Source organism: Mustela nivalis, assembly GCF_964662115.1.
Source record: "Mustela nivalis genome assembly, chromosome: 4".
Classification (NCBI taxonomy): domain Eukaryota; kingdom Metazoa; phylum Chordata; class Mammalia; order Carnivora; family Mustelidae; genus Mustela; species Mustela nivalis.
This window is the reverse complement of record NC_139023.1, coordinates 98,970,328-98,995,095: the sequence shown is the minus strand read 5'-3', so window position 1 is coordinate 98,995,095 and position 24,768 is coordinate 98,970,328. Positions and strand designations below refer to the sequence as shown.

The 24,768-nt window shown below is 36.6% G+C and overlaps 1 protein-coding gene across 1 annotated transcript in view; it reads right to left on the bottom strand.

Annotated features, from left to right (window-relative positions):
* COL25A1 (collagen type XXV alpha 1 chain) overlaps positions 1-24,768 on the bottom strand; it is a 464,458-nt gene that overhangs the window by 116,519 nt on the left and 323,171 nt on the right. Inside the window, exons 8-10 of the mRNA XM_082728561.1 lie at positions 8,131-8,202; positions 7,302-7,409; positions 4,489-4,524 (exon numbers count right to left, since the gene is read on the bottom strand). Coding sequence (XP_082584687.1) covers positions 4,489-4,524; positions 7,302-7,409; positions 8,131-8,202 — 216 coding nt within the window. The remainder of the gene's footprint in view (positions 1-4,488; positions 4,525-7,301; positions 7,410-8,130; positions 8,203-24,768) is intronic.

The following is a 24,768-nucleotide window of genomic DNA, read 5'->3' as shown; positions in this document are numbered from 1 at the left end:
CACTACCGGGTCCAACAAATGACATTTGAAATACTCTTATAATTCAGAAAGAAATGAGTGGATATGCTATGGAATTTACATATATTTGGGAAGAGAATGAAGGATGAAGATAGGGTTTCAGAGCAGAGAAAGTGATTTGGTCTATAAAGCATTGGATGTAGACACTTTGGGCCACAAAATAATTTCCAGGAAATTGGGATGAGTTGACATATTAATAGAGATTTATAAAACATCTATCTTTCATGCTTTTGAGAACTCCTATGTTTGCCAAAGAAAGAAATAATAAGACTATCAAAAGAAAAGCTAACTCCAAAAATGCTATTTGAACAACTATTTAAACCTCTGAAGACCTTGAAAAATAAAGATCACTTGCACCAGGGTTCAGAACTTCAGCACTTCCGATTGTGGTCAGTCCTAACTTTGATTCTTGGGTCTAGTTTTATGACTCAGAGCCGCTCTCTTTTTATTTAAATGGAGTCCAATTTATTTTAGCTCATGATTCCGTCTTTTAAAATCTCATCCTGAACTTCTCTGCAAACCCAAAGGTCATGTTTACAGAATAGATGCACAGCAGGATTAAAGAAATGTGGAACCGTTTGAGCCACAGGCCTTCTTTTTTATTCTATCAGAGATGCTGTTAATCTTCAGATGATTATTTTTGCAATATAAAATATATATCCTGGATTATGAAAACTAATTCCCCACCTGACACACTCATAAACAGTTTTGTAAGAGCTAATTTTAGAACGTTCCCAGGTTTTTTCATGTCATCATCAGAGACATTTTACATTTTACAAAATTCTCCAGTGCCTCTCAGGACCCTTTTATAAGCAAACACTCCTCCATGATACAAAACAATAAACGTAGTGAGTTTTGCATACCGTGGAAAAGATGAGAGCCATGTTTTTTATTATCTTTCCTTGTTTAACTGGTGGATGAGAAGAAGATGGTTATGAAAAATTGATAATGTAAGATGATAGGAAAAGGCCAAAAAAAAAAAAAAAATGACAACAGCAAATAGGACCAAAGGAAGAAGTTGCGCTTTCGATCACAGTATTTAATACACTGCAATTTCACTGATAGCTATAATCACACTGTACTTAGCCCTTCCGTTTCATAGTGGCCTTTCTGTGTGTTAAGTTATTTCCACAGGGATTCATCTTAACAGCCATACTTCTTATTTTTGGAACTCTCTGTAGTTCATAAAGTATTTTCATTTTATTACTATTTCACTTATTTCACACAATAACCCAGTGAGATAGATGAATTAGGAATTACTGCCTATACATCATAGATCAGTTAAAAAAAGATCACAGACTATAGTCAAACACTCTTAAACAGTTGTGAGGCCAGAACTACTGATGCAATGTAATTTTCTCCCTGCCAGACTTCGAGTCAAAACACACATGGGCATGTGTGCGCGTGCGTGTGCGTGCGCACACCCCCCCCCCACATACATAATATTTAAAAAAAAAATTTCCAATGAAATTTTTCTCCCATGACAACTGCTATTATTTTTCCAGGATCCTCTTTTTTCTTTGAGATGGTTTAAAATATATAGGTGCTATTTGAGTTAATAAATATGACTAGTGACTTTTTGAGAATAATAGTTTTTTAAACCATAGAAATATTTCACTATAAGCAAATATGTGATTTTTATTCAGTTTGTTGGGAAGAGGAATTAGGGGATTATATTGCTTTACTAAAAGACTCTGAATGGGGTTGCTTTAAATAGCAAAATTCCCCAGAACTTTTAAGATATGTTGATTTATGAAAATCTGATTCATACAGAACTTTACAGGAATACATCTGTTATATAAATCCGTGTTCACCTGTAATTTACTCTAGGGGGAACAACTGAGTGATAATAATAATAACATACTTATATAGTTCTTCGTTATGTATTTTAAAGTGCTTTCCCCTAATTTATTGCATTTGTCTTTGGCAACCTTCTAAGGGAGGCAGAGAGGGTATTATTATCCTTTCTTTACAGATGAGAAATTGAGAGGTTAAGTGACTTGCCCAAGGTCAGACAGACTATTCATTCATTTACTGCTATTTGAGTGATGTAGATTTAACGGGTTAGTTGAGGAAGTAAGGTTCTTCCTCCTAATTTTTTTTAAGCAGCTGTGAAGGCTATTAAAACAGAGGTGGATGATCTCACAAATATAACGTTGAACAAAAGAAGCCAGACATAAAAGTGCACATAATGTATGATTCTATTAATATAAAATTCAAACGACGGCAGAATTAATCGATGGTGGCAGAAGTCAGAATGGGGGTGAACTTTGGGAAGAAGTGGATGGTGACTGGAGGGCAGAGGGGGGTTTCTGGGATATACTAATATTGAACATCTTGCTCTGGTTTGTGGTTACATGGTTAGGCTCACTGTGAAAAGTCACTGGGGTGTATACTTGTGATTAGTTTACTTTTCTTTATATATATTATGGAAGTTTTCTTCTAAAACAGCACTTTAGAAGGTCATTACATTACAATATCCTTTGAACATTTGTGATTTCAATTAAGTTTCTTAACTGCATTCTAAAAATGAGAATATGAACTAAATTAGAAGAGTTTAAAGAGAAGTAAAAGTTTATTAAAAAACATGGGACGCCTGGGTGGCTCAGTTGGTTAAGCAGCTGCCTTCGGCTCAGGTCATGATCCCAGCGTCCTGGGATCGAGTCCCACTTCAGGCTCCTTGCTCCGCAGGGAGCCTATTTCTCCCTCTGACTCTGCCTGCCACTCTGTCTGTCTGTGCTCGCTCTCGCGCTCTCTCTCTGACAAATAAATAAATAAAATCTTTAAAAAAAAAAGTTTATTAAAAAACAGAAACAAACATCTGAGATTGTCACCTGAAAAGGTGCTGTATGAAATGGGAAATCAAAGCAAACTAAGATAATAACATAATTCACTTAGGACAAGTGGAACTAAGTCCTAGGAAGTTAGGAATTGTAAAGAAAGGACATTAAATTGTGATTCCCATAGTATATTCTAGAGTATATGTATGAATTTAAGGAGGATAAGATTTTAATTTTTTATGAAATCTTCTTTATTTTAGAATTTTGTATATTAGGATGCTGCATTGAGCATCAAGGTAGAAAGCCAATGGCAATGATAAAAATCTGAGGAGAAAAAAAATAGGCTCCTGAGAATCACACATGGTCTTCCATGTAAGAATGTTTGGAAGAAATATGTTTTGACCATCAGCCAGGATAGAAATTACAGTTGCATTCAGCTGCTTAAGGCAGTTTCAAAATTTATATTGTAGTTTTCTAAGAATCCTTCACCCCCTGTGACCCGCTAACCCTGAAAACTAATGCTGTGCTTGTACCCAAAGTTACCACTGATGACATAGGCTTGGTTTAATTTTCACATATTATCTTTTTTTGTTCTTTTTCTTCCATTTTATTTTTCTAAAAAAGAATCCATTATAGTACCTCCACTTTCAGGTCATCTGGATCAATTCTCTATCTTGATACCATAGGTCGGGAATAAAGAATTTCCAGTGGGGGTAGGGGGGGGCTCAGACTCCATTTTAGGGTACTTTCCTTCAACTGGTGATATTTCAAAGCTGATCCCACAATGGCTAGGACTACAGCTTGGTGAGTTTCTTCCCAGGAGGGCTGTTGAAGGCATCCTGTTCAGGGAGAAGCCTTTAACCTTTAACCCATTCACACATTTGTTTTAATTCCTGACCAACTGCCGTATTCTCGTGTGTTAGTTGCATTAAGACCTAGCTAACTAGTTTTTTAAAATAAATCTTAGACCCTAAACACCTGTAGGCTGCAAGCCACACATTGTGTATAAGGCACCCAATCAAGTTCACTGTGACCACTGTACCCAGGACGAGTGTGAAACACAGCTGTCCTCTGGAATCTGGGTTATGAGAAGGTCCACCTGAGTTCCCCAATATTATCTATGTCATAAAATAGGTTAGAAAGGTGGCTCTGGAGATAGGAAGGAAGAGAAAGGTTGAAGGAATTCTACTCTTCCAGGCCCAGCAAGCTGCCCCAACTTCTCTTTCATTGGCAAAGAATAAACAAATCATGAAGAATGGGTCATGTATGTCTATTGGCCAGACCATGTGGAATCATTTCATGATCTTTTTCAATGACAGGACTCAAGAAGGCACGACTGTTTTTTATTGGGGGGAGCCCTTCGACAACAAAAACTCCTTGAATCCTTCTAGAAGACTCACTATACTAATTCACAGTTAGTCATATTCCTCTGAATGTGACTTTTGAAAACTCATTCCTTTGAAACTCATTCCTATTTAAGCTAATATGCATATCCCTGAATATAATCTTCCTTACAGCAGGAAGGAAGAAAGGAATAACGAAAATTCCATCCTTTGACCTTCCTCACTCTCTTTGTCATTTCTCCCACCTGGAATCTCCCACTTTTTCCTTATGCATATTCTGGACCACAGTTTTGAATAAATTAGACTTCTATTCTTTTTAGCATAGAAAAAGAAATTGAGATACTTGCCATCAAGCCTTGTTCTCCTGGTTTCCCTGGTTCACCCTTAAAAAAGAACAGTGATAATTTTTATTAATGCTATAAACATTAAAAAGCAATTTCAATCTTTCCCTCCCCCCCTCTTTCACAATACCCACTGGGGTGCATGAATGTCAAATATATTTTTCAGGCTAAGTAGAGAAATGCAAATACAATGCAATAAAAAGAGAGCCACGTTCTTTCTTCAAATGCATTTTATAAACATTTTAGGATTTAATAAAATGAGTCTAGATCACAGCAGAGATTTAAGAATTATGCCAAGAATGTATTCTAAATAAAAATCACCCCTACTGGGTGATTATATTAAGTCAGTAAATGGTCCTAGAAAAATATTTAGTTGTAATTCCAGTAATATCTTGTTTATTTTGTTCTGTTTATGAAGACATAAAGATGATGACCTGACCCTCTTTATGAGATCTCAGAACTTCCATACATAGGACAGAGACACAACTGCCCTTAATACAGTAATTAAATAACAAATTGAGCAAACCGAGTTTGAATTTTGATTTTCCTGAATTAATGATGGCTGAAGTAACATGTTTTATTAAAACAAATAGCATATGTTCAAATACATAGAATGTTTTGCTATATCATACCCCATCATAGTTTTTTAATATGCAGATTCACACAAAATTCCTTATTATGTTTTATCATCATATTACCATATTGATAGTCATTAGCAACAGATAACTTTTGGAAGAACCATTCTTGTAATGTCAATAGCTATAGAAATTGTTGGGACTTTAAGCATTTCTCAGTTTGTTTTTATAAAACCTTTTTCTAGTGGTTATGATGGCATATAAAAATTAACTGCGAGACTATAAACCCTGTTCAATTTCTCTAGGTGGAATTAAAAAAAAAAAAAAGCCTGTTCATACTTCTTTGTAAAAAGGTCCATTCTTACTCAGATGAATAAACTATATTCATTTGAAGGATGACATAATTTTTTAATTCTTTACAGGTTGTCATATCTTACCTTTATCTTCTATCTTGAAAGTAATCTATACTTTGAATTTTCTGTAGAGTATACAAGACCCAACGATCTGACTAGTTTTATACCATCAAAATGGTTTTAACCATTCTTTTTAGTTGAAGAAATACTCATTGCATCTTTCTTGGCAACCAGCAATTATTTGGGGAGATTTAAATATTCCTAAAGTTACGCTGTCTCTATCATTTGGGATATCATCCCAGGAAAAGGTCAGACCTTCAAAAACAGTTTCAAGGTAAAACCACTACCTGTGATGGTTCAGTGAGACATCCTAACGGCCAACCAATCATAGGTTGGGATTCATTCCCTCCTTTCATATGACAAAGTGACAGCCACTTTCAGAAAGGGAAATGGGACTTCCAAGAGGTTGTCTCAGAAAAGCCATTTTAACAAACAGAATTACTCTTTGAAAAAAATACATAAATATATGAGTATAAAAACGAAATACTCCAAAACATTAATGACTATGGCTGATTTTTTTTTTCTTTTTGATTCTTTAGTTTTAAAATCTTTCCACTTTGCAGATAAATATTTTCATTCTTTTGTACTATGAAAACACTTACGAAAATATTTAAGTCAAAGCAATAGATAAATAGATAAATATAATAGATAAATAGATTAATTCAGCAATAGATTTGAATTTCAAGTTCTAAGGCCATAATATAAAAGTAATTTTTTTAACCTTTTCCAGATATTTTTTTCAATTGCTGTGTTGTCTCTACCAAATCAAACCATTTATCTAGTGTCCGTACTACTGTATTATTGATACTTGATCAATCTTAGTAACTAAGTACTTAGATCTAACTATTGAGATTGCTTTAAAATCACTTCTATTGGGATGCCTGGGTTGCTCAGTCAGTTAAACGTCTGCCTTCTGCTCAGGTCCTGATCTCAGGGGCCTGGGTTTGAGCCCCACATAGGGCTCCTTGCTCAGCAGGGAGTCTGCTTCTCCCTCTGACTGCCATTCTCCCTGCCTGTGCGCTGGCTCTCTCTCTCTCTTTCTGTAATAAATAAATAAAATCTTTAAAAAATTAAAAAAAAATAATTTCTATTAAAAGCTTCACATGTATTTTTTTTTTTAAGATTTTATTTTATTTGACAGTAGGCAGAGAGGCAAGCAGAGACAGAGAGGGAGAAGCAGGATCCCTGAGGAGCAGAGAGCCCGATATGGGGCTCGATCCCAGGACCCTGAGACCATGACCTGAGCCGAAGGCAGAAGCCTTAACCCACAAAGCTATCCAGGCACCCCAAAAGCTTCATATTTAAAGGACAAATGATATTCAAACCATACCTACTGATGTTTTAACCATTAATATTACTATTTTATTAGCAATTGTTTTCCCTTTTTGGTCAGTTTATTTACGAGGGAGCAAACATTAAAAAGATTTACCTCCTTTGTTTTCCATAATTCACATGGGACTTTATCATCTACCTAATCCTTTGGAGAATGTTACCAATCTCTCACCTTCAGTTTCAAGCTATTCTCCCATTTAAGTCAAAGGTATTGATGTACTCTAAAGTACTCAGGGCCCAAGTGAGCTCAGGCATACTCAATCATAGACTTCTTGAGGCTTACCTGAAAACCAGTTTAGCTGCCTTCTCCAGGTCTCTCTTTGTGGTTCATATGGGTTCCCCTGGGTTGAGCCATGAGGCAGAATCCTGTTGGCAGTGCCTTGTCTGCTCGGGTACTTTCAGTTACCTCACTTCCTGCAAACCTCCTTATGGCCCCTCCTTACTCCACTCCACCCCTGTTCTCAGCCCTTAACACAAATGGATCCAAACTGCAACTCACGGGCACTCCTGGCATTCCACGGGGGCCATCTTTCCCTGTGTCCCCTGGAGGCCCTCTTGGGCCAGGAGGGCCTGGAGGTCCTGGAGGCCCAGCCTGTCCTTGGTCACCCTATAAAGGAGAAGGGAACAGACCAACAATGACCATGAAAGATAAAGACCCACATTTTCTTTTCAACACTTTAAATTTATATTATCTAATCCACATTTACAGTATGAAAGAAACCAGAACAATCAGAACATGAAGCCTGTAGGCAATTTGCCTTCCAGCAGGGAGCAAATAAATATTCATGCTGGGCGAGCTGAGTAGATGCTATTAAAATCAAGGCAGCTCCGGAACCAGCCCTCTCAGCTCTTGGAAACGGTGTAAGTTATCATGGTACTCAGAGCTGGTATAAAACTTTTGCATAACCTGATTTGTGGAAATGCTGCATCAGTTATATTCACCTTGTTTAATAAAATGGCTGCATTTGTGGTTGGACAAATGTGTTTACTTTTTCACAACCTATAAAATTAAACATACAAGCTCTTGTCAAACTGTGTAATGATTTATAAATTACCAAAGCCAGAGAGCTTAGAAACTGGATCTGTTACTGGATATAATTTCAGTTGTCTTTCTTTTCTAATGAAGAAAAAAGTAGGCATTCTATGCCTTTTTACTTTGGTACTTTCATATACATTTCAAACAAATGCAGCTCCCTACACATAGTTTTGCTCTAGGATATTTCCAAATAAATATCCCCACCCACGAGAGATAAACAGTAAAGCAACAGTAAATGGAGTAATAACTGAATGTTAAGAAGAAATCAGACTTGAGCAAGAATAAGCACTACCTTAATGAGGCGGCGTTTAATGAGCTGCTGATCAGCAGAGAGAAACCCATGATTGATTTTAGGAAACACCATCTGATCAGTCAGGTGAGGTCAAAGGTTGAAGTTCAGAGGTGAGAGAATTGGAGAATAGACATCAGAAGGCCCCAAGAAAGAAATAAAGACATACACATTAGATATATAATGATCATTAAACAAAAGGGAACTGGTGCTTGTGTCTGACATCAGACTGTCTGGCTCTTCTTGAAAGAAACATAATCCTAAAATGGGACGGCGAGACCAGATCTGTAGTTAGAGAGGGATGTTTTGGGTGTCCCATCCTTTTGCTGCGGGTGTTAGGCCTCTCGAATGCAGCATATGAAAGCAGCAGGAAGGCTCCCATCACCTGCGTCCTGCACACTGAGCAGAAAGTCTGGAGACAAAGCACCAGTTCAATTTCCGTCAGACTCGTCAACCAGCATAACGTGGCATGAACGCGACCACCATTTTATAAATGCCCCAAGTCCAGAATACTGAGGATTCTTTAATTGACTGAAAAATGTCACGGAGTGTTGTCATGCACGTAAATCAAACCATTGAGGGGTGGCACAGTTTTAGATAGTCATGCCTGCCTCTCTTCATGGACCCTGCTCGACTTTGATGTCCTTCTCTTTTATATGTTCATGATTCTCTCAATATCTCTCAATAGATATTTGACCTCACGGGCGTAGGTGAGGTCCCAAGGATCCCAAACCTCCCTGCATACGGTGAAAGGGAGCAACTGGACTTGGCAAGCCAATTTAGCTGTTCTTGCTCACTCTTATGCTGATTGTGGGCTCTGACTGAGTAGCATGGGTGCCAACCACGAACCTTGACGGTGAGGATCTGATTACTGTGCAGAGCAGCAACTGTGGGGAAGCCTGGCAGACCCTATGGACGTGGGACAGCACCAAAACAACACGACACAAAACGTCACACAGACATTCCACTGATGGACAAACAAAACAAGCATATACCTAATGCCACCATGTCCTGGCTCTAAGTCTTGTCTTGTTTGACACACTGTAAAGGAAACCAGGCACACACACGAGGCCCCCAGGCCAAACGTTCCTTTAATGGAAAGGCCAGATTGAGAACTCCTTGTAACTTGCTGTTGTGGCAGTTACACTGGGATCTGTGTATACACTCTTAACATTTCTGGACTCTTACATACAGAATGTTAGCACAACATGGAGATAACTGTAGACACCGTTATGAAAACAACACCGTGATTTCCCTCCATTGATATTCTGTTTACAACTCAGGACATGCACGTATTAATTCTTTTTCAGACAACAGTGAATAGAATTTTGCCGTCTGATCAGAAAGATTCCTCAGAATAAATGCAGTCTGCCCCACAAAAGATAGTCTTACCACCCACATATCAAAATTTCCCTCTCCAATCATACGATGAGTCTCAGGTCTTTCCTGTTTCAGGAATTCCTGCAGAGGTGGTGGATGGAAATCTGTCTCTTATAACATGCGTATTTCATGTCAGAGGGATTTATGGTCACACTCTGCAGTAATCGCTTCTGTCACGTAACTTTTCCAAAAGAACTTGACAGTTCACACAACCCCTTGAAGTAGAAAAGTGGTTTTGAATTCCTTAGCCAGGGAGAATGGGGAAGCGATGTTTTAGAGACTCGTATTCACAAATTTATACTAACTCGTGTACACAGGCATTATCAACTGGGTAGGTCTGAGAGAGAACTTTTGCCTTTGTTCTACTTCTTTTCCAGCTACGTGAGATATTGGAGCCTTTTATTCCATCCCCCCACCCAGAACATGTTTAACATACAAATAAAATGAACAACAACCACAGCTTACATGGCCTCAGGTGTGTGCAGGCTTCCTAGACATTCCCTCCTCATTGACCTTCCCCTCCTCCGCTCAGATCTGTTCTGAGGGTATTTGTAGTGAAAGCCAGTAAGCTTCTAGTTTTTTAATTTTATTAATCATGGTATATTTTTCCCTTATTTCCCCCTTATTCAGGATATATTTTTCTTTTTAGAAGAACAAATAAAATGATGTTTGTGGTACGAAGACATCTCTTCAACCCTAATGCCTTTTAATTTCATTCTTTAGAGCTGGGACTTCTCAGGAAGCAAAGCAAAGGAAATCTTATCTGTTTTGCTAGATCCTTTCTGATATGGCTATTAAGTGTCTGGGTAATTTTGAGGTGACCTGTATCCTCTTTTTCTTCTCCCAAAGTAAAAGTCCTTGAAACATAGAAGCTACCCAAATTCAGAAATGCTACAAGTTGGAAAACAGATGTGTACAATTTGCTTTTGTTTTACTATGGAATATGAGTTTAAAATGTTATTAGATGGTAATGTGCCAACATCTTTCCATCTGTGACTCATTAGCCCCATATTACACAGTCAGAATTTTATATATAAATCTCATATTTATGTAACAAAGAACAAAAACAGATACAAACAAGAGGTCTACGAGGGATCAGAATCTTGACTAGTGGCGATAAATCATAATGTCATTTTGAACAGGATTATCTAACAAAAATAATTTAAAATTAAAAGTCTTTTAAAAGCACACATGGTAGGCCTTACAAATGTTTTGAAATTTGAATGTATAAATAAGTCACTTCTCATACTCCTATCTGAGCATGACCAGCTTGCTGTTTGATTATATTTTCTAAATGCTCACAAAAAGCATTAGTTTTTAATTTCTTAGTTTGTTTTCCAGTGTTAATGAAATCTAAAGAGGAAAGTGGAAAGGTAATTCTCTCCTTGGACGGATCCTTTTCATCAAACAGAAAATCTCTATTTGAGGAAGTTGATTTTTATATTCCTCAATCATCATAACTGTAGAAAATGCTAGCAATTAGGTGCTTAGAGCTACATTTTAAAGATTTTATTAGTGACTTGGGAAAAACGACTTCAGAAGCTTATATGCAAAAGAGTAGAAAGAGACATGTGGAAGAATTCTCTTAAATGCTAACAAAAATCGCATGGCCTGGGCTGTAATATTCTAGGACCCTATATTTTTCAAACCTAGACAATGCTTGAAGGGTATATGCAAGTGTTGGGGGTGGTAGTTAAAGGTTATTTATTATTGAAGGCAGTAGTAAATATGGCACATCTTCCTTAAGATTCAAGTTTGATAAACACTAAATAACCTTTTTTAATGTAAATCAAACATTGTCATATTATGGGGTAGAAGACAAGATTTATACAAATTTTTAAAAATTTTACCATTTGCTGGTGGTAGAGAACCCCATTTCATAGGGGATATCTATAGATTACAGGTAGATACTGAACTGACCCATGTGAGGTACTCAGAGGATAAACTTGAAAAGTACTGGCACTGAATACTTTTCTGTTAAGTCATGGCTTTACGTGACCATAACAGTTAGTCTTCTCTGGCTGTTCACACAGAGTGTACTTTTTCATTAACTATGCCATTTTTTCCCCACAGTATCATTAGTCATAGTCCTTTCTAAGTAAATGGAGTGGACTTATTTCACTTGGTTTTACATCTTGGAAAACTAGCCTGGTACACAGATGGTTCAACTGGGTGTGCGGGGAGGAAACGTGTCTCCAGAAAAACATGGAGAAAGGGTCCAGGAATAAGCTGAAATGTTGGAGATAATGTGTAAAATTTTGACTCCCAAATAGTTTGAATTCCTAAGAAATTGGATTTACGAGAGTGTAAAACTACCTTACAGAATGCATTTTCCTCTTGGGAGCCTACTCAGACTTTACGAATCTTCCCGACATTCTTTAAAGTAGATTATCACCTTGGACCAATGTTTTAATATCATTTCAGGAGGACCTCTATGTCCTTTCATTACCTTCTGGAAGCAAAGAGGAAAGCCTAACCCAACAAAATGCTGAACAAATAAATATTTCATAAGACATGTTTCTAACTACTTAGGAGACATAAATTCAAGATGCTATTATTTATTGTATACTCAGCAATGGTGTTGTATGATTACATTATAGTGAGAAAACTTTCTATTTTTTCAAAAGTATTCAATAAGGCAATGTTAGAGGCAGGAATTTAATCCATGACTTCTAATTCCAGACTTTGTCATCATGCAGTTTATGTATTTATAATTTCTTTCTACTTTTACAGTTTGAATAGTAGAAATATCAACAATCTATAAGAAGTATTTATTGAGTGACTTCTGTGCACCATTTGCTGTGCTAGGCATGGGGATTGAATGGTAAGCAGGACCACAAGCTCACAGGGGTCAATATCTAGTGGAGAAATAGGAAAAAATAAACAAACAGTAATCATACGGAGGGATGGTCATTTAAGTGAAGAAGAAGGGCTACAAAGTAAATAAAAGTGTACCTAATGACAGGTTTGAGGAACCCTGGAAGACTTCCCAAGCCCTGTGAATGAGGGGTTGGGGTTTGGTATAGCAAAAGGAAAACTAAAGACAGAGAACCCATTTAGGAAAATGTTACAAGTCTAGTTGAGGGACTGTGCCCTAGAATTACAGAAAGGACAAATCAATTAGTTTCGAGTGACATTAAGATGGTAAGATTCAGACTTGTAGTCTGGCTGAGAAACAGAAAAGAGAAGGAGAATCAATGAGTGCTCCTTAGTCTCTAGCCTGAGTGATGGAGAATGGTACAGGAAACACTAGAAAAGAATGGGTTTTCTGGGGCAGTTAGGTGGATATGGATAATGAATTCAGTTAGGGACCTATTGAATTTGACATGTTGATGAACAGCCAAGGCATGGCAGTTAGATAGGCCAATAAAAGAGTCAGGAAAAAGGTGGGAATCAAAAGTCTTAGGGTTGCTTGAAGTCATGTAAAGAGACTGCAGAGAGAGCAGATTTAGAAAACAACTCTTGGAAAGACTTCAATTTAAGGGATGAGCAGAGGAAGAAACAACTACAAAGAAATAATAAAAATGTGATTGTAGAGGCAGGAGGAACACTAACTCACCTCACAAAAATTCTATACATACAAGCAGTGACTCCAAATGACGAATTAATGAAAACTGCACCATTAATTGTACTGTATGAATAAATGTACATAAACTGAATTCCTCCACTCACTGTTGCACTGGGAGGTAATCTAGAGGCTAACAATGGCCAATGTCACCAACAGTGGATGCTCACTGATACACACAGGGGAGTATGTCTGAGGTTGTAGAGGTATGAAGGAAAAAGTAAGCTAATAGTTTAATTATAAAGGTATACAAGAAACCTCCATAAACAAATTAAATCAGAATAAAAGATATGTAATGCTGAAAAATGAAAATCCCTGAGTTTCTCCATAATGTAAATAGTATCATGACTCTGTTAGCCTCAAATATATCACACATTACAGCACAAACATTACAGTTGGTATGTGTACAGCATAAAGATGAATATTCCTAGGAGCTGATAAAACAATTTCTAGCTAAGAGAGACCAGATGGGGAAACATCGTAATAGGATGCAAAAATATTTAGGTAAAAGAATAACTTTAGTTTAACAGCAGGAACTGTTAGAAAGCAAAACAGTGAAAGAAAAGAAATTAAGAGAAAGGAATTTGCTGCTAGATCATTTCATATTTCAGTAGGTGATATACTCTATCTGAATAGAAAAATCAGCTACATGAAGCTAAAAAACTAATGGAATCCTTTGAACAACCAAATACCATGACCCTATGAAAATCAAAATTTATAACTGATAGAAAAAGATTGGCTTATGGAAATATTAGTTATGGGAAAAACTAGCTTTCTAAGTTGAATATAGTATTGGCTCAAGAAGTTAACTTTTCCTTTTTATAGATATTCCAAGTTCCACACTATTGGGTTCCATCATAAATGTTAATCTTAGTCACTCCAGGAATTATCTTTTTATATATAAATGATACATCTTCATTTGAAAATTATTTAGAAGAGAAAGAGAGCCATACAATGTCTACATTGACAAATGTCATTAAATACTAAAACTACTAAAATGTTGAGTAAAGACAAACCACAAAAGGTCCATAAATAAGCAGAACAATGGCAGATACCTTTCAACACTGGCAAGTGTCAAGTAAAAGAAAAACTTCCTAAACTTCACATACTGAAAAATGCTCCATTTATTTTGTGTGATCTCATAAGGTGTTCCACAGATTGTGGTAGCATTTGCTAGGATATACACCTAAGAAAGGCCAACAGATTAACAGTTGTCTTATGTAGTTGGCTGCTCCTGTATTAGGGGCATAAATATTTACAATTGTTGAAATTAAAAATAGAGCTACCCTATGACTCTGCAATTGCACTACTGGTTATTTACCTCAAACATACAGATGTAGTGAAAAGAAGGGCCATCTGTACCCCAGTGTTCATAGCAGCAATGGCCACAGTCGCCAAACTGTGGAAAGAACCAAGATGCCCTTCAATGGACAAATGGATAAGGAAGATGTGGTCCATATATACTATGGAGTATTATGCCTCCATCAGAAAGGATGAATACCCAACTTTTGTATCAACATGGACAGGACTGGAGAAGATCGCTGCTATTGCTGAGTGAAATATGTCAAGTAGAGAGAGTCAATTATCATATGGTTTCACTTACTTGTGGAGCATAAGGAATAACGTGGAAGACATGGGGAGATAGAGAGGAGAAGGGAATTGGGGGAAATTGGAGGGGGAGACAAACCATGAGAGACTGTGGGCTCTGAGAAACAAACTGAGGGTTTTGGAGGGGTGGTGGGGTGGAGGGTTGGGTGAGCCTGGTGGTGGGTATTAAGGAGGACACGTGTTGCATGGAGAACTAAGTATGGTGCATAAACAATGAATTTTGGAACACTGAAAATAAAATAAATTTTAAAAGAAACCAATAATATATCAAGTTTTTTTTTTATAAATCATTTGAAATGCATATTTCACTGTATATTAAATAAAAACTCAGCTATCTAAAAAAAAAAAAGGCCAGCAGAAGATAAGAGCCGGTGAAAAGAGGTAAGATTCCTAAAGAAGCATTCTCTTGCCCTGAGGCAAACAGAGAAATGTAGACACAGGATACATGGAAGAAAAACAAAACAGCTTTGTCTTGAAGACTGCACAAAAATAAAGTCATGTCAGTTTTATTTATATAAATTTAGCTATCACCAATAGGAATGATTCTCCTGAAGTGAATATCAAGAGAACAGTCCTGTCTTAGAGGTTCTTCACAATAAAGATAATAAACAATGATGATGATGATAATGACAGTGGTCAGCGTTCACAAGATACATACAATGTGCCAGGTACTATCCTAAGAGCTTTATAAATGTTAACTCTTAATCCTCACAACAACCATTTGCCAAATGAGGCATTTGAGGCACGAAGAGGTTAAGGGTTTTGCTCACTGAACTGTAAGTGGAGGAACAAGATTCACACCCCGGCCATCTACTCCAGCATCTATGCTCTTCGTCATTACAATTTCCATAAATCCTTCAGAGTTTCTGAATTTTTCCCCATGTATTCATTCATTTATCAAGGAGAATTTAAGAGCATTCTATTAGGAGCAAGGCAATATTTGGACAGTGAGAGTAGAAAGTCTCATCCCAGGTTTCATGGAACTTAGAGGATAACCAAAAAAGGCAAATGTTAAACAAGCAATTACAAATGCAGCTGTGATCTCTTTTGAGACACACACACACACACACACACACACACACACACACCCTTTTCCTCTTATATTTTTTCCTATTCCTTTGCCCCTCAGTCAAGTTCTCAGTTAAACTCGCTGCTATTGCCTCAGAAGCTATTGCTTCCAAAGCGGTATAAGGAGGCAGGGTGGAAAACAAAACTTGCCTACCAACATGCCTAAAAACCAGAAATATCTAGGAAGACACTCCCTCAAATTGGAAGAAAGGAAATAGGTCTGTGATCCCCCAAAGCAGAGGGAACCTAAGCCCTCTTTCCCAGTGGCACTTCCAAGAAGCAACAATACCTTGAAGAAAAATGACCATGTGACACGTCTAGATGCAGGAGACCACGGGCAGCCTTGCAAAAGAAAAGATTCCCCTGTATTAAGCATGGCACAGAAGTAGCAGAAATGTTCCTATGTCCTATAGTTGCAGCAGTGACAACCTCTATGTGAAGACTCACGCCGGTCAGTCAAGCCGTGCTGCCCTTTCAGCAGCAAACTGTGTGGACTGATGACCGGAGACGAGGTGTCTCTCAATTTCCACCCCAAACCTGTTGACACTACAAGACCTCAGAAGTATTAATCAGTCCCAAAGGACAGGGAAGTGTGGAAATCCCAAGAAAAGTGATGTTTGGTATTTTTTGTCAGCTCAGGAGAAGGAAAGACTCAGTTTCAGACATCAAGTAGAATTCAGATTCGGAAATCAAATCAGATTCAAAAATCAAGTTGTTGCGGAAAATTAAGTCATATTACTAACTCACCTGAGTTTGCGGTTTGAAAATCATACCCCAAAAGTGAATATGATGACTGTTAACAAAACAGAAACTATGAGAGTGCACAGAAGGTGACCTAACCTGGATCAGCTGGTCAGGCAGGACTGCCCCGAAGAAGTAGTGCAGAAGTTGAGACTTGCAGAACAGAAACGCCACATGGACCCTCAATGTCTGGTCACTCTCTAAGGGCATTGATACCTTTCCTTCCTCAGAGTATAGTATTTGGTGAATACTAAAACCAAAGAGAAAATATATTTTTCTTTTCCAATGGGATACTGAATATACACTTGGAATACAAAGATTGGGTCCTGTTTTAGATACTTCTTGAGATCTAGGTGCCATTCTCCATTTGGAGAAGGTTAGGATAAGGGCAGTAACCATGGCTGTGGGAGGTCCAATTGATGAGAATGAGAGTGAGATTAACTAAAATATTCATGTCTCTTAAGTACGTTCTACATGCCAATTACTGTGAAAAAAAGCTGTGGGGGTTTAAATCTCGTGGAGAGGGGAGGTAATCACAAGAATATCAATTTATAAAGAAAATATACTATACTAGTGCTGTAATTACAGGGGCAGGCAGTAGGCTCTTTAAACACATTGTGTTTGGGAAATGGAATAAGGCTCCTAAAATGATGGGATTTCAGCCATAGGAGGAAGTATGAATAGGACAAAGGTATTTGGGGTAGGGTGTGGACTTGGGTTTGGGAAGAAGGTATTCCAGTCTGATGTACAGTAAGCAAAGAGGAGGAAAGTGGGGATGCCTGGTAAGTTGAGTTTGGTTGGGGTGAAGCACATACTTTTTAGGGAAGAGCCTGGAGAAGTTGATAAGGTATAGATGAGCAAGGTCTTCAAAGGAGCTCAAAGAAGGAAGTAAGTAATGGGAAGCCACAGAGGTATTTACAAAATGAAGGTGCCATGGCTTATGTAAGTTTGAGAGAGACAACCTGGTAAAATTAAGAAGAATAGATTAAAAATCAAAATACAGTTCATGATTCCTTATCTGCAATTTCAAAATCCAAAGTCCCTGAAAATAACATTTCTTCATAAGTTTAATTAAAGGTTTTCTAAGTCGGCAGCAAACTCATTTGGTGGCAAAAACTTATCTGAACAGATGTGAGGGTATTTATGATCACTAATAATTCTTAGTGTGAACATACATGTGTTTCAGTGCAGAAACTGATGGTTTGATTACAGGGTGCCTCAGTCCTCTCTAAGGGTGTCAAACAATATGCAATGTATGAGCACTATTAACTTTTAATGTCTAACAACTAAATTCTGAAACACATTTGACTCTGAGGGTTTCAAAAAAGGATTGTGAGGTTGTTCCAAAGTTGATGACAAAGATTCCCTTAACAGAATTAAAACTTAGAGAAAGAATAGTAAGATTAAAAGTTAAGGCAATGAATTTGGTTTTGAACAAGAAAATTTGTTAATATAGCCTAGTTTGGTAAGTGCCCTGTCTAAACAAAAGGTGATCTGAATTATATAATTTAAACAAATTTACAGTAATGAAAGATATATTTACTTTTAGGATTTCAATTTTATATGTTAATCAGAATTACCCCAATCAATTACTAGCTAGTATGTATCTTTTAATTGATTGTTTTAATGAATAGATAAGCACATTATAATTAGCATATGTTTTGCAAGTAATTATTTTTTAAAAAAGACCTGTGAAAATGTTGCTCTTTCAGGAAGTTAAAAAAAAAAAAACCCTCCAGAAGTCTTGTTTAGAACAGTATTTGATTGGGGTGCCTGGGTGGCTCAGTGGGTTAAAGCCTCTGCTTTCAGTTCACGTCATTATCCCAAGGGTCAGGGATCATCGGGCTCTCTGCTCAGCAGGGAGCCTGCTTCCCCCCTCTCTCTGCCTGTCTCTCTGCTTACTTGTGATCTCTGTCAAATAAATAAATAAAATCTTAAAAAAAAAAAAAAAGAACAGTGTTTGATTACCGAACACTGCATAACGATTTGCTGAACAACCTCCACTTAAAAAAAGCCAAAACAAACAAACAAAAAAAACAGTGCAAAAGTAAGCTGACATTCCACCCCTTCTGAATTTAATGCAATTTGCATTTGTAATACAAATTCTGAATTATGGAGCCCAAATGACTAATCTTTTAATTTTCAAGAAGTCCTCCCTCTAGGATGGTACAACATCATGACGGTGTGCAATACAATATTTTATATTTATTCTTCTGGAAAAACCAAGGTGCTTTGTAGTTGAAGGTGCCAAGTGAAGGACTCAACTCAGCATAAATATACTCGAACCGTTTTCTGAAAGGAAGCAGTCCACACTGGGGAGAGGAGGCACAGCATGTTTCAGGAAAGGACAGTGCCAAGAAAATGGAGGATTCATTAGCAGACAAAGCACCTTATACTGAAGGGAAAATAAGCATTTTACCAAGAGCCTGTGAGAAAAATTCAACTTTTTTTGCAATCTTCATTTTGGAAGAAAAATCAGAAATGTCCTGTTGTTCTCTAAATCTAGGGTCTGGCTTGATGGTATTTGCTAAACTTCCTTTGAGTGATATTAGATGGAGTTGACTCTAAAATTCCTTTGGCATGCTCCCTGGGTGGCAGCCTCTTTTTTCCTTCCCACGAAAGAGATAGATGGCTGGAAGCCAGTCTGTAAAAGAGCTGGTGAGAGTCCCATGGGGCTCAGCTATGATGGGTGGAGAGTTACCGTTGTATTTCCTACTCCACCTCTGAAGGTCACCATCTCCCATAAATAAATTTGAGCCCACAGCAAATGTCTCATAGTCCTCTGGGATAATGGAGCTCTTCAAAATGAACCAACACCAAAAAAGATAATAGAGTACTTGGGCAAGTTCACCAGAGAGTAATGTTACTTGAAATAAAACTACTCTAGATACCTTCCTCCACTAGTCCTATTCTAGATACCTTCCTAACTTGTCCTGTTCTCTAATGTTCCCCTTTAGTCTACATCTTAAATTTTTAGTGTTTTCCCAAGGGCTGTTCAATTACATAAACCTGGATTGTGGCTTGAAAGCATCTCTAAAGTTTGCAGGTTTCCATACCGGACTAAAATATCGACTGTAATTTAGAACATGTTTGAATGCCCTATAGTTATCTTCTTTTTGATGTCACTTGCTCATATGGAGTAAACTCAACTGACTGTAAGGACCAGGCCGACGACATAGATAAAAGAACAGGATTAAGTGGGCAGACTCGGCTGAATAGGAGACAGTCCAGGGCTAAAAGGAAACAGAGAGCACTCAATTGATTTTTCCTCAGAGGAAAGCAACCTTAGGGTTTCTCCACCTAAACATCCTTAAACCTTATCCTTATCCTTAAAGCCAGAAATGCAAGTATTCTGTTTTAAATGAATGCTTCAGATATTAAATGTTTGTAACCAATTCAAATTTACTTGAAAAAATTTCACAGTCCAAACAGAAATACATTTGAAGGAAGGATGTGGCCCACAGACCACCAGTTAAAGGTCTCTGATCTAGCCCTTTTGAATGCTGCATTAGAAACAAGACTAGTGTAGAAAGGCTTTGCTTCAAAAAGGAAATAACAGTTAGTTGACTGACGGAACTTTATTTTGTTGTATCAGCGTTTGAAGAAGGGGTTACAAATTCTCTTTGCCTCAATCACATGTTGTAATTCAGAGCACTGGTTCTTAAATCATAAAACTTTCAAAATGTGATTGTTACACAAGACCTCTAGGAGGAAAAACAGAACAAGGTGTAATGCCTTTTTGAAAAGGAAGTACTGCATCCCATAGTGATGGACCCATGTGGGAGGAGTCCCATGATTTGAGGTCCTAATGAAAGAGGCTGTTGTAATCTATGAAGGAGTTATGGGTTCTTTGGGAATCTCAGAATAGAATTTCCTGACTTCTGTGAAATTAGATCTAAACTTTATAATGATATGGATATTGGAAATCATAGTATGAACTTCTAGCTTTTGGTTTTAATTTCCTGGCTGCGGTTGATGATAACGTTATTTAATGAAATGCAGTATACTTTTCATCTTAAGTTGTAACATACTATAATGCTTATTATATTTAGTTGTTAAAAGTGGTATTTACTTGCACATACAATTTAGTTGAAACATCGACACTGACCATACGCAAACATTTTTACCTCAATCTTCTTTATCTCCCAGTTTCCAATATCTAGATAATAAGTTGTGAGCCAAGAATGTTAAGAGTAGGTATTAGGTTGTCTTGCAAAGTTATTGAAAATGAAGGCTCATAACAAGCTGTAGCTGTAATTTCTGATAAGGTCAATTCTCTATTTAAATGTACTTAATATGTCAGCTATCAAAGGCATTTGCCATATATAACAGAAGATTTTATTTCTTCCTATGATTACAAGAATTAATTCAAAGTGTAACATGGTCTTTTAATAAACATTTAATGGAATGTATGCCTTATTTGTCAGTAATAAAAAAGGAAAAAAAAAGCAACCGGGAAAAACCATGTTCTGTGTTTGAGCACATGAAGTGATGAATATTTCTCTGATGTCTTAGATGATCTGAAAGCAATAGCCCACCCTCCAAAACACAAACATATTTCATAGGTCTAATTTTTCTCTTCAATGGGTCTCCAATTTCAGCACCACAAAGAGTAAAGTTTACATTTTAAGAACCAGGTGGCATCTGGTTTACTCAGATAAGTAGCCAGTTCTGCCACTTCATCAGCTATAACTGTTATGATTCCCATATGTGGTTAAAAAATTACAAGATGTGTGTCTATCGTATCATTATTGAATTTAAATTACTTATTTACACATAAGGCACTGTCAACCTTTCTCCTCGTGTGATAAGGGATATCAGTAACTATGGAACATAAAAGTGAGGAAGAATAATTTATCATTTTCCAGGACTGGGATGAAGCTTCATAACATTAGCACAATTTTCTGTATTTCTTGACTTATGAAATGGGGAAATTATTAAATATTGGGAAAAAGGCACAAAAAATGTGACTAAGGAAAAAAATGTATTTTCAAAGGAACTACCACAATCAGCTTTTCCAAGGTATCATCATCCAATTTGTGAATTATTGTGCTCTTAATTTCCCTTCCACTCTCCTATTCTTTGTAAGTTTTCCTTTGTTATGGTGAACATAATTAAATATAAGGAAAGAAAGAAAAAAGGAAGGAAAAGTCAAACTCAGGATTAATACACAAAAGTGGCATGGAGCATACAAATTTGTGTCAGGGGTACTATGATCCCATTAACTTTGGGGGGAAAAAAACTAAGGGCACAAAGAACATTTTTGGTTAGAATCAGAAAAAGAACAATTAAAAAAATAGGTATTTAGTCAATGAAAGTGAAACATTAATAGTTGATAGAAGAAAGCAGAAGCAACCAGTTCCTACTTAGCTGCTAACTCTCTCTCAAACAGAAAAGTATACAGATATTTTGATTAAAAATCAGTATACATATTGGTAGTATAAAATACCAAAAAAGTGAAGAAACTGTAAGTGAAAACTTTGGGAATCTAAATGCTCAATACTGAGCATTGGCCATTGGCTACAGAAATTATTAATAATTTCAATAATTATTAATATCAATATGGATAATTTTTCAGTAATGTGAAAAGTAGAAGTAATAGAAGAAAAAACAAGAAAGATAAATCTTGCAAAATATAGACGGATTTGGTAAAATCTTATACACTGAAGTCAAGACTAGAATAAATCATTAAAGGGTTTGTTGGTGAAATTTTGCAAAAAAAAATAGGTGCTGTTTTAAAATATTTTATTTCCTTCTTAAAATAAGTAAAATAATAAATACATGGATATATATATATATATATGTATATATATATATATATATATATATATATCCAGATGACAGCAGGAGGTATGTCCAGATTTCTTATATTATTCTTAGATACTAAATTGAGAAATCTTCTTAAACCTACTAAAAATAGTGGATTTATAACCAATTGAACAGTTCACTTATAATATTGCTTAATTGGTCACATAGTTCCTGTTCTCAGTCCTGATCCATTCAACATTTAAGTTTTGTATCAATGAATTAGATTAATCTTCTCAAACTTTGGGTCTGAGAATCATTTCTCTCCATTTATGTATACCTGTTTTTATATCTGTGCCTCAGATGCCCAGAAAATGTGACAGAGAAGAGATGCAATATTTGTTAGATGGCAGAATCAAACCCTGGAGAGAATTTCAACAGAATAGAGTGTACTTATACTATGGGAATAAAAGGATTAGTGTTTGGATCCAATAAAGAAGTTATATAAAAACACAACTGAGGAGCTAAGGGTTAGTGACAGTAAGAAAAAAGACTTTGGAATTTAAGTTGATAGTAAACATATGCATCAATATATGATATGACTGCCAATGTTGTTTAAAACTGATCTAATTCCAGGCTATACTAATGTAAACAGAGGCAGGTAGGCTACCTCCCACTTAATCAAGCTGCATTAATGTGTTTAGTTTCTGGACATTACCCTTTAAGGAGGACATAGTCAGGAACATACGCCATAAGAAAGCACACAATTGTCAAGTGAGGAATGAAGAAAGAAGCTGGGCTGGAGCAGGGGAAGATGAGGTGGGATCTAAGAGTTACTTTAAATAGGTTCAGAACTGCCTGTGGGGCATCACCTCCACCACTGCAAGGCAGAATGTAGTGCGTGAAGGTTTAGATGAGAAGGGCTCTGGGGCTCATTTTAACCTTCATCTTCATTCACTGATTCTATAAAATCACTGGAGGGTTGTCATGTGTAAGAAGAATTAGTTCAAAAGGCAGGACTAAAACTAGAGGTAGAGGAAGTAGAAAACAGCAGATGTTGATTCAAAAAAAAAGTCACAATAAATACTTATTGTATAAATGATTTATTAATTACTTTGTAATATTTAGAACCCTGTAGGAGTTCTTAGGCAATTGGCTGGCTACGAAATGGATTTATTTTGTAGTTACAAGATATAATTTGATGTAATGGCAAGCGAAATCTGTTACCCATATCATCTGCCTCCTCAGCACCTTTTCAAAGTCGAACAATCAAGATTTATCTAGAAACCCTTTCTGGCATTGCCAAAAGATTTATTATTCTCACAAAAGCGAGTTTTTAGTTCCTGTATTATTCAACAGTTAAAAACACTGCAAGAAAGAAACGTTTCAAATGCATACAAACTTTTTCTATAAAAAGAAATAGAATCTACCTTATAGGACCCTCTTAATGCCATATTGAAAAAATCTTTTGGACCACACCCTCAAATCATGCATTTGTTACACTCGGAAAAATCAGGTTTCAATTTAATTTATTATCAAGGGGGACACAGAGAAAAAGAGATAAAATAATATTAGCACAAATTAATTCTTTTTCTTAAGATTTTTCAATAGAGCTATAAAGGGCAATTCCAAACAATTCATGAACTTGTTTTTTATTGGTTCACCATCAAGACCATTTTGTTAGAAATGTTGTAAGGGGAAATGTTTCCATTAACCCAACTCTGCAACCACAACACCAAAACCCCAGAAAATATACACAGTGCCTTAAAATAAGAATGTTTCTGGAAGTAGACTGCCTAGTATCATAAAGGAAATTATTTGGGTCCAATAAAAAAAAAACATATGAAACTATGTTTATATTATGATTTTAAATATCTATAATTTTCAGCTACAACCTACACAGGTGTCTAACCGATATGATCTTCAGTAATAAACGAACATCTATACTTTTAAGAAATACCAAAAGGAAGTTCCGAAATTCGGGGCCAGACTTTTCCTTAAAGGAGTGACTCTGAAGTGTAAGCCTGTGTTGTTTCTAATTTTAAACATATAAAACTAAAGGACTAAAATTTATCTTTTTACCATTAAGTTGCATATTAAATTGCTGTTCAATTCTACATGCAACGGGGGTAACTTTGAAAACTTGTTATTCTACAATTCATATTTCAACAAATTTCTTAAAGATAGCATAAATTCTATCGACATCTTTTTTTTTTTTTTAAGATTTTTTTTTTTTTTTTTTTTTTTTTATTTGACAGAGAGAAATCACAAGTAGATGGAGAGGCAGACAGAGAGAGAGAGGGAAGCAGGCTCTCCGCTGAGCAGAGAGCCCGATGCGGGACTCGATCCCAGGACTCTGAGATCATGACCTGAGCCGAAGGCAGCGGCTTAACCCACTGAGCCACCCAGGCGCCCTCGACATCTTGATTTAAAAAACTACCAAGTTTGAGCTAATATTAAGATTTTTCATAGGAGTATGGATGACACACCCTGTTCCATTAGTTTCAGGTATACGACAGTGATGCAGAAACTTG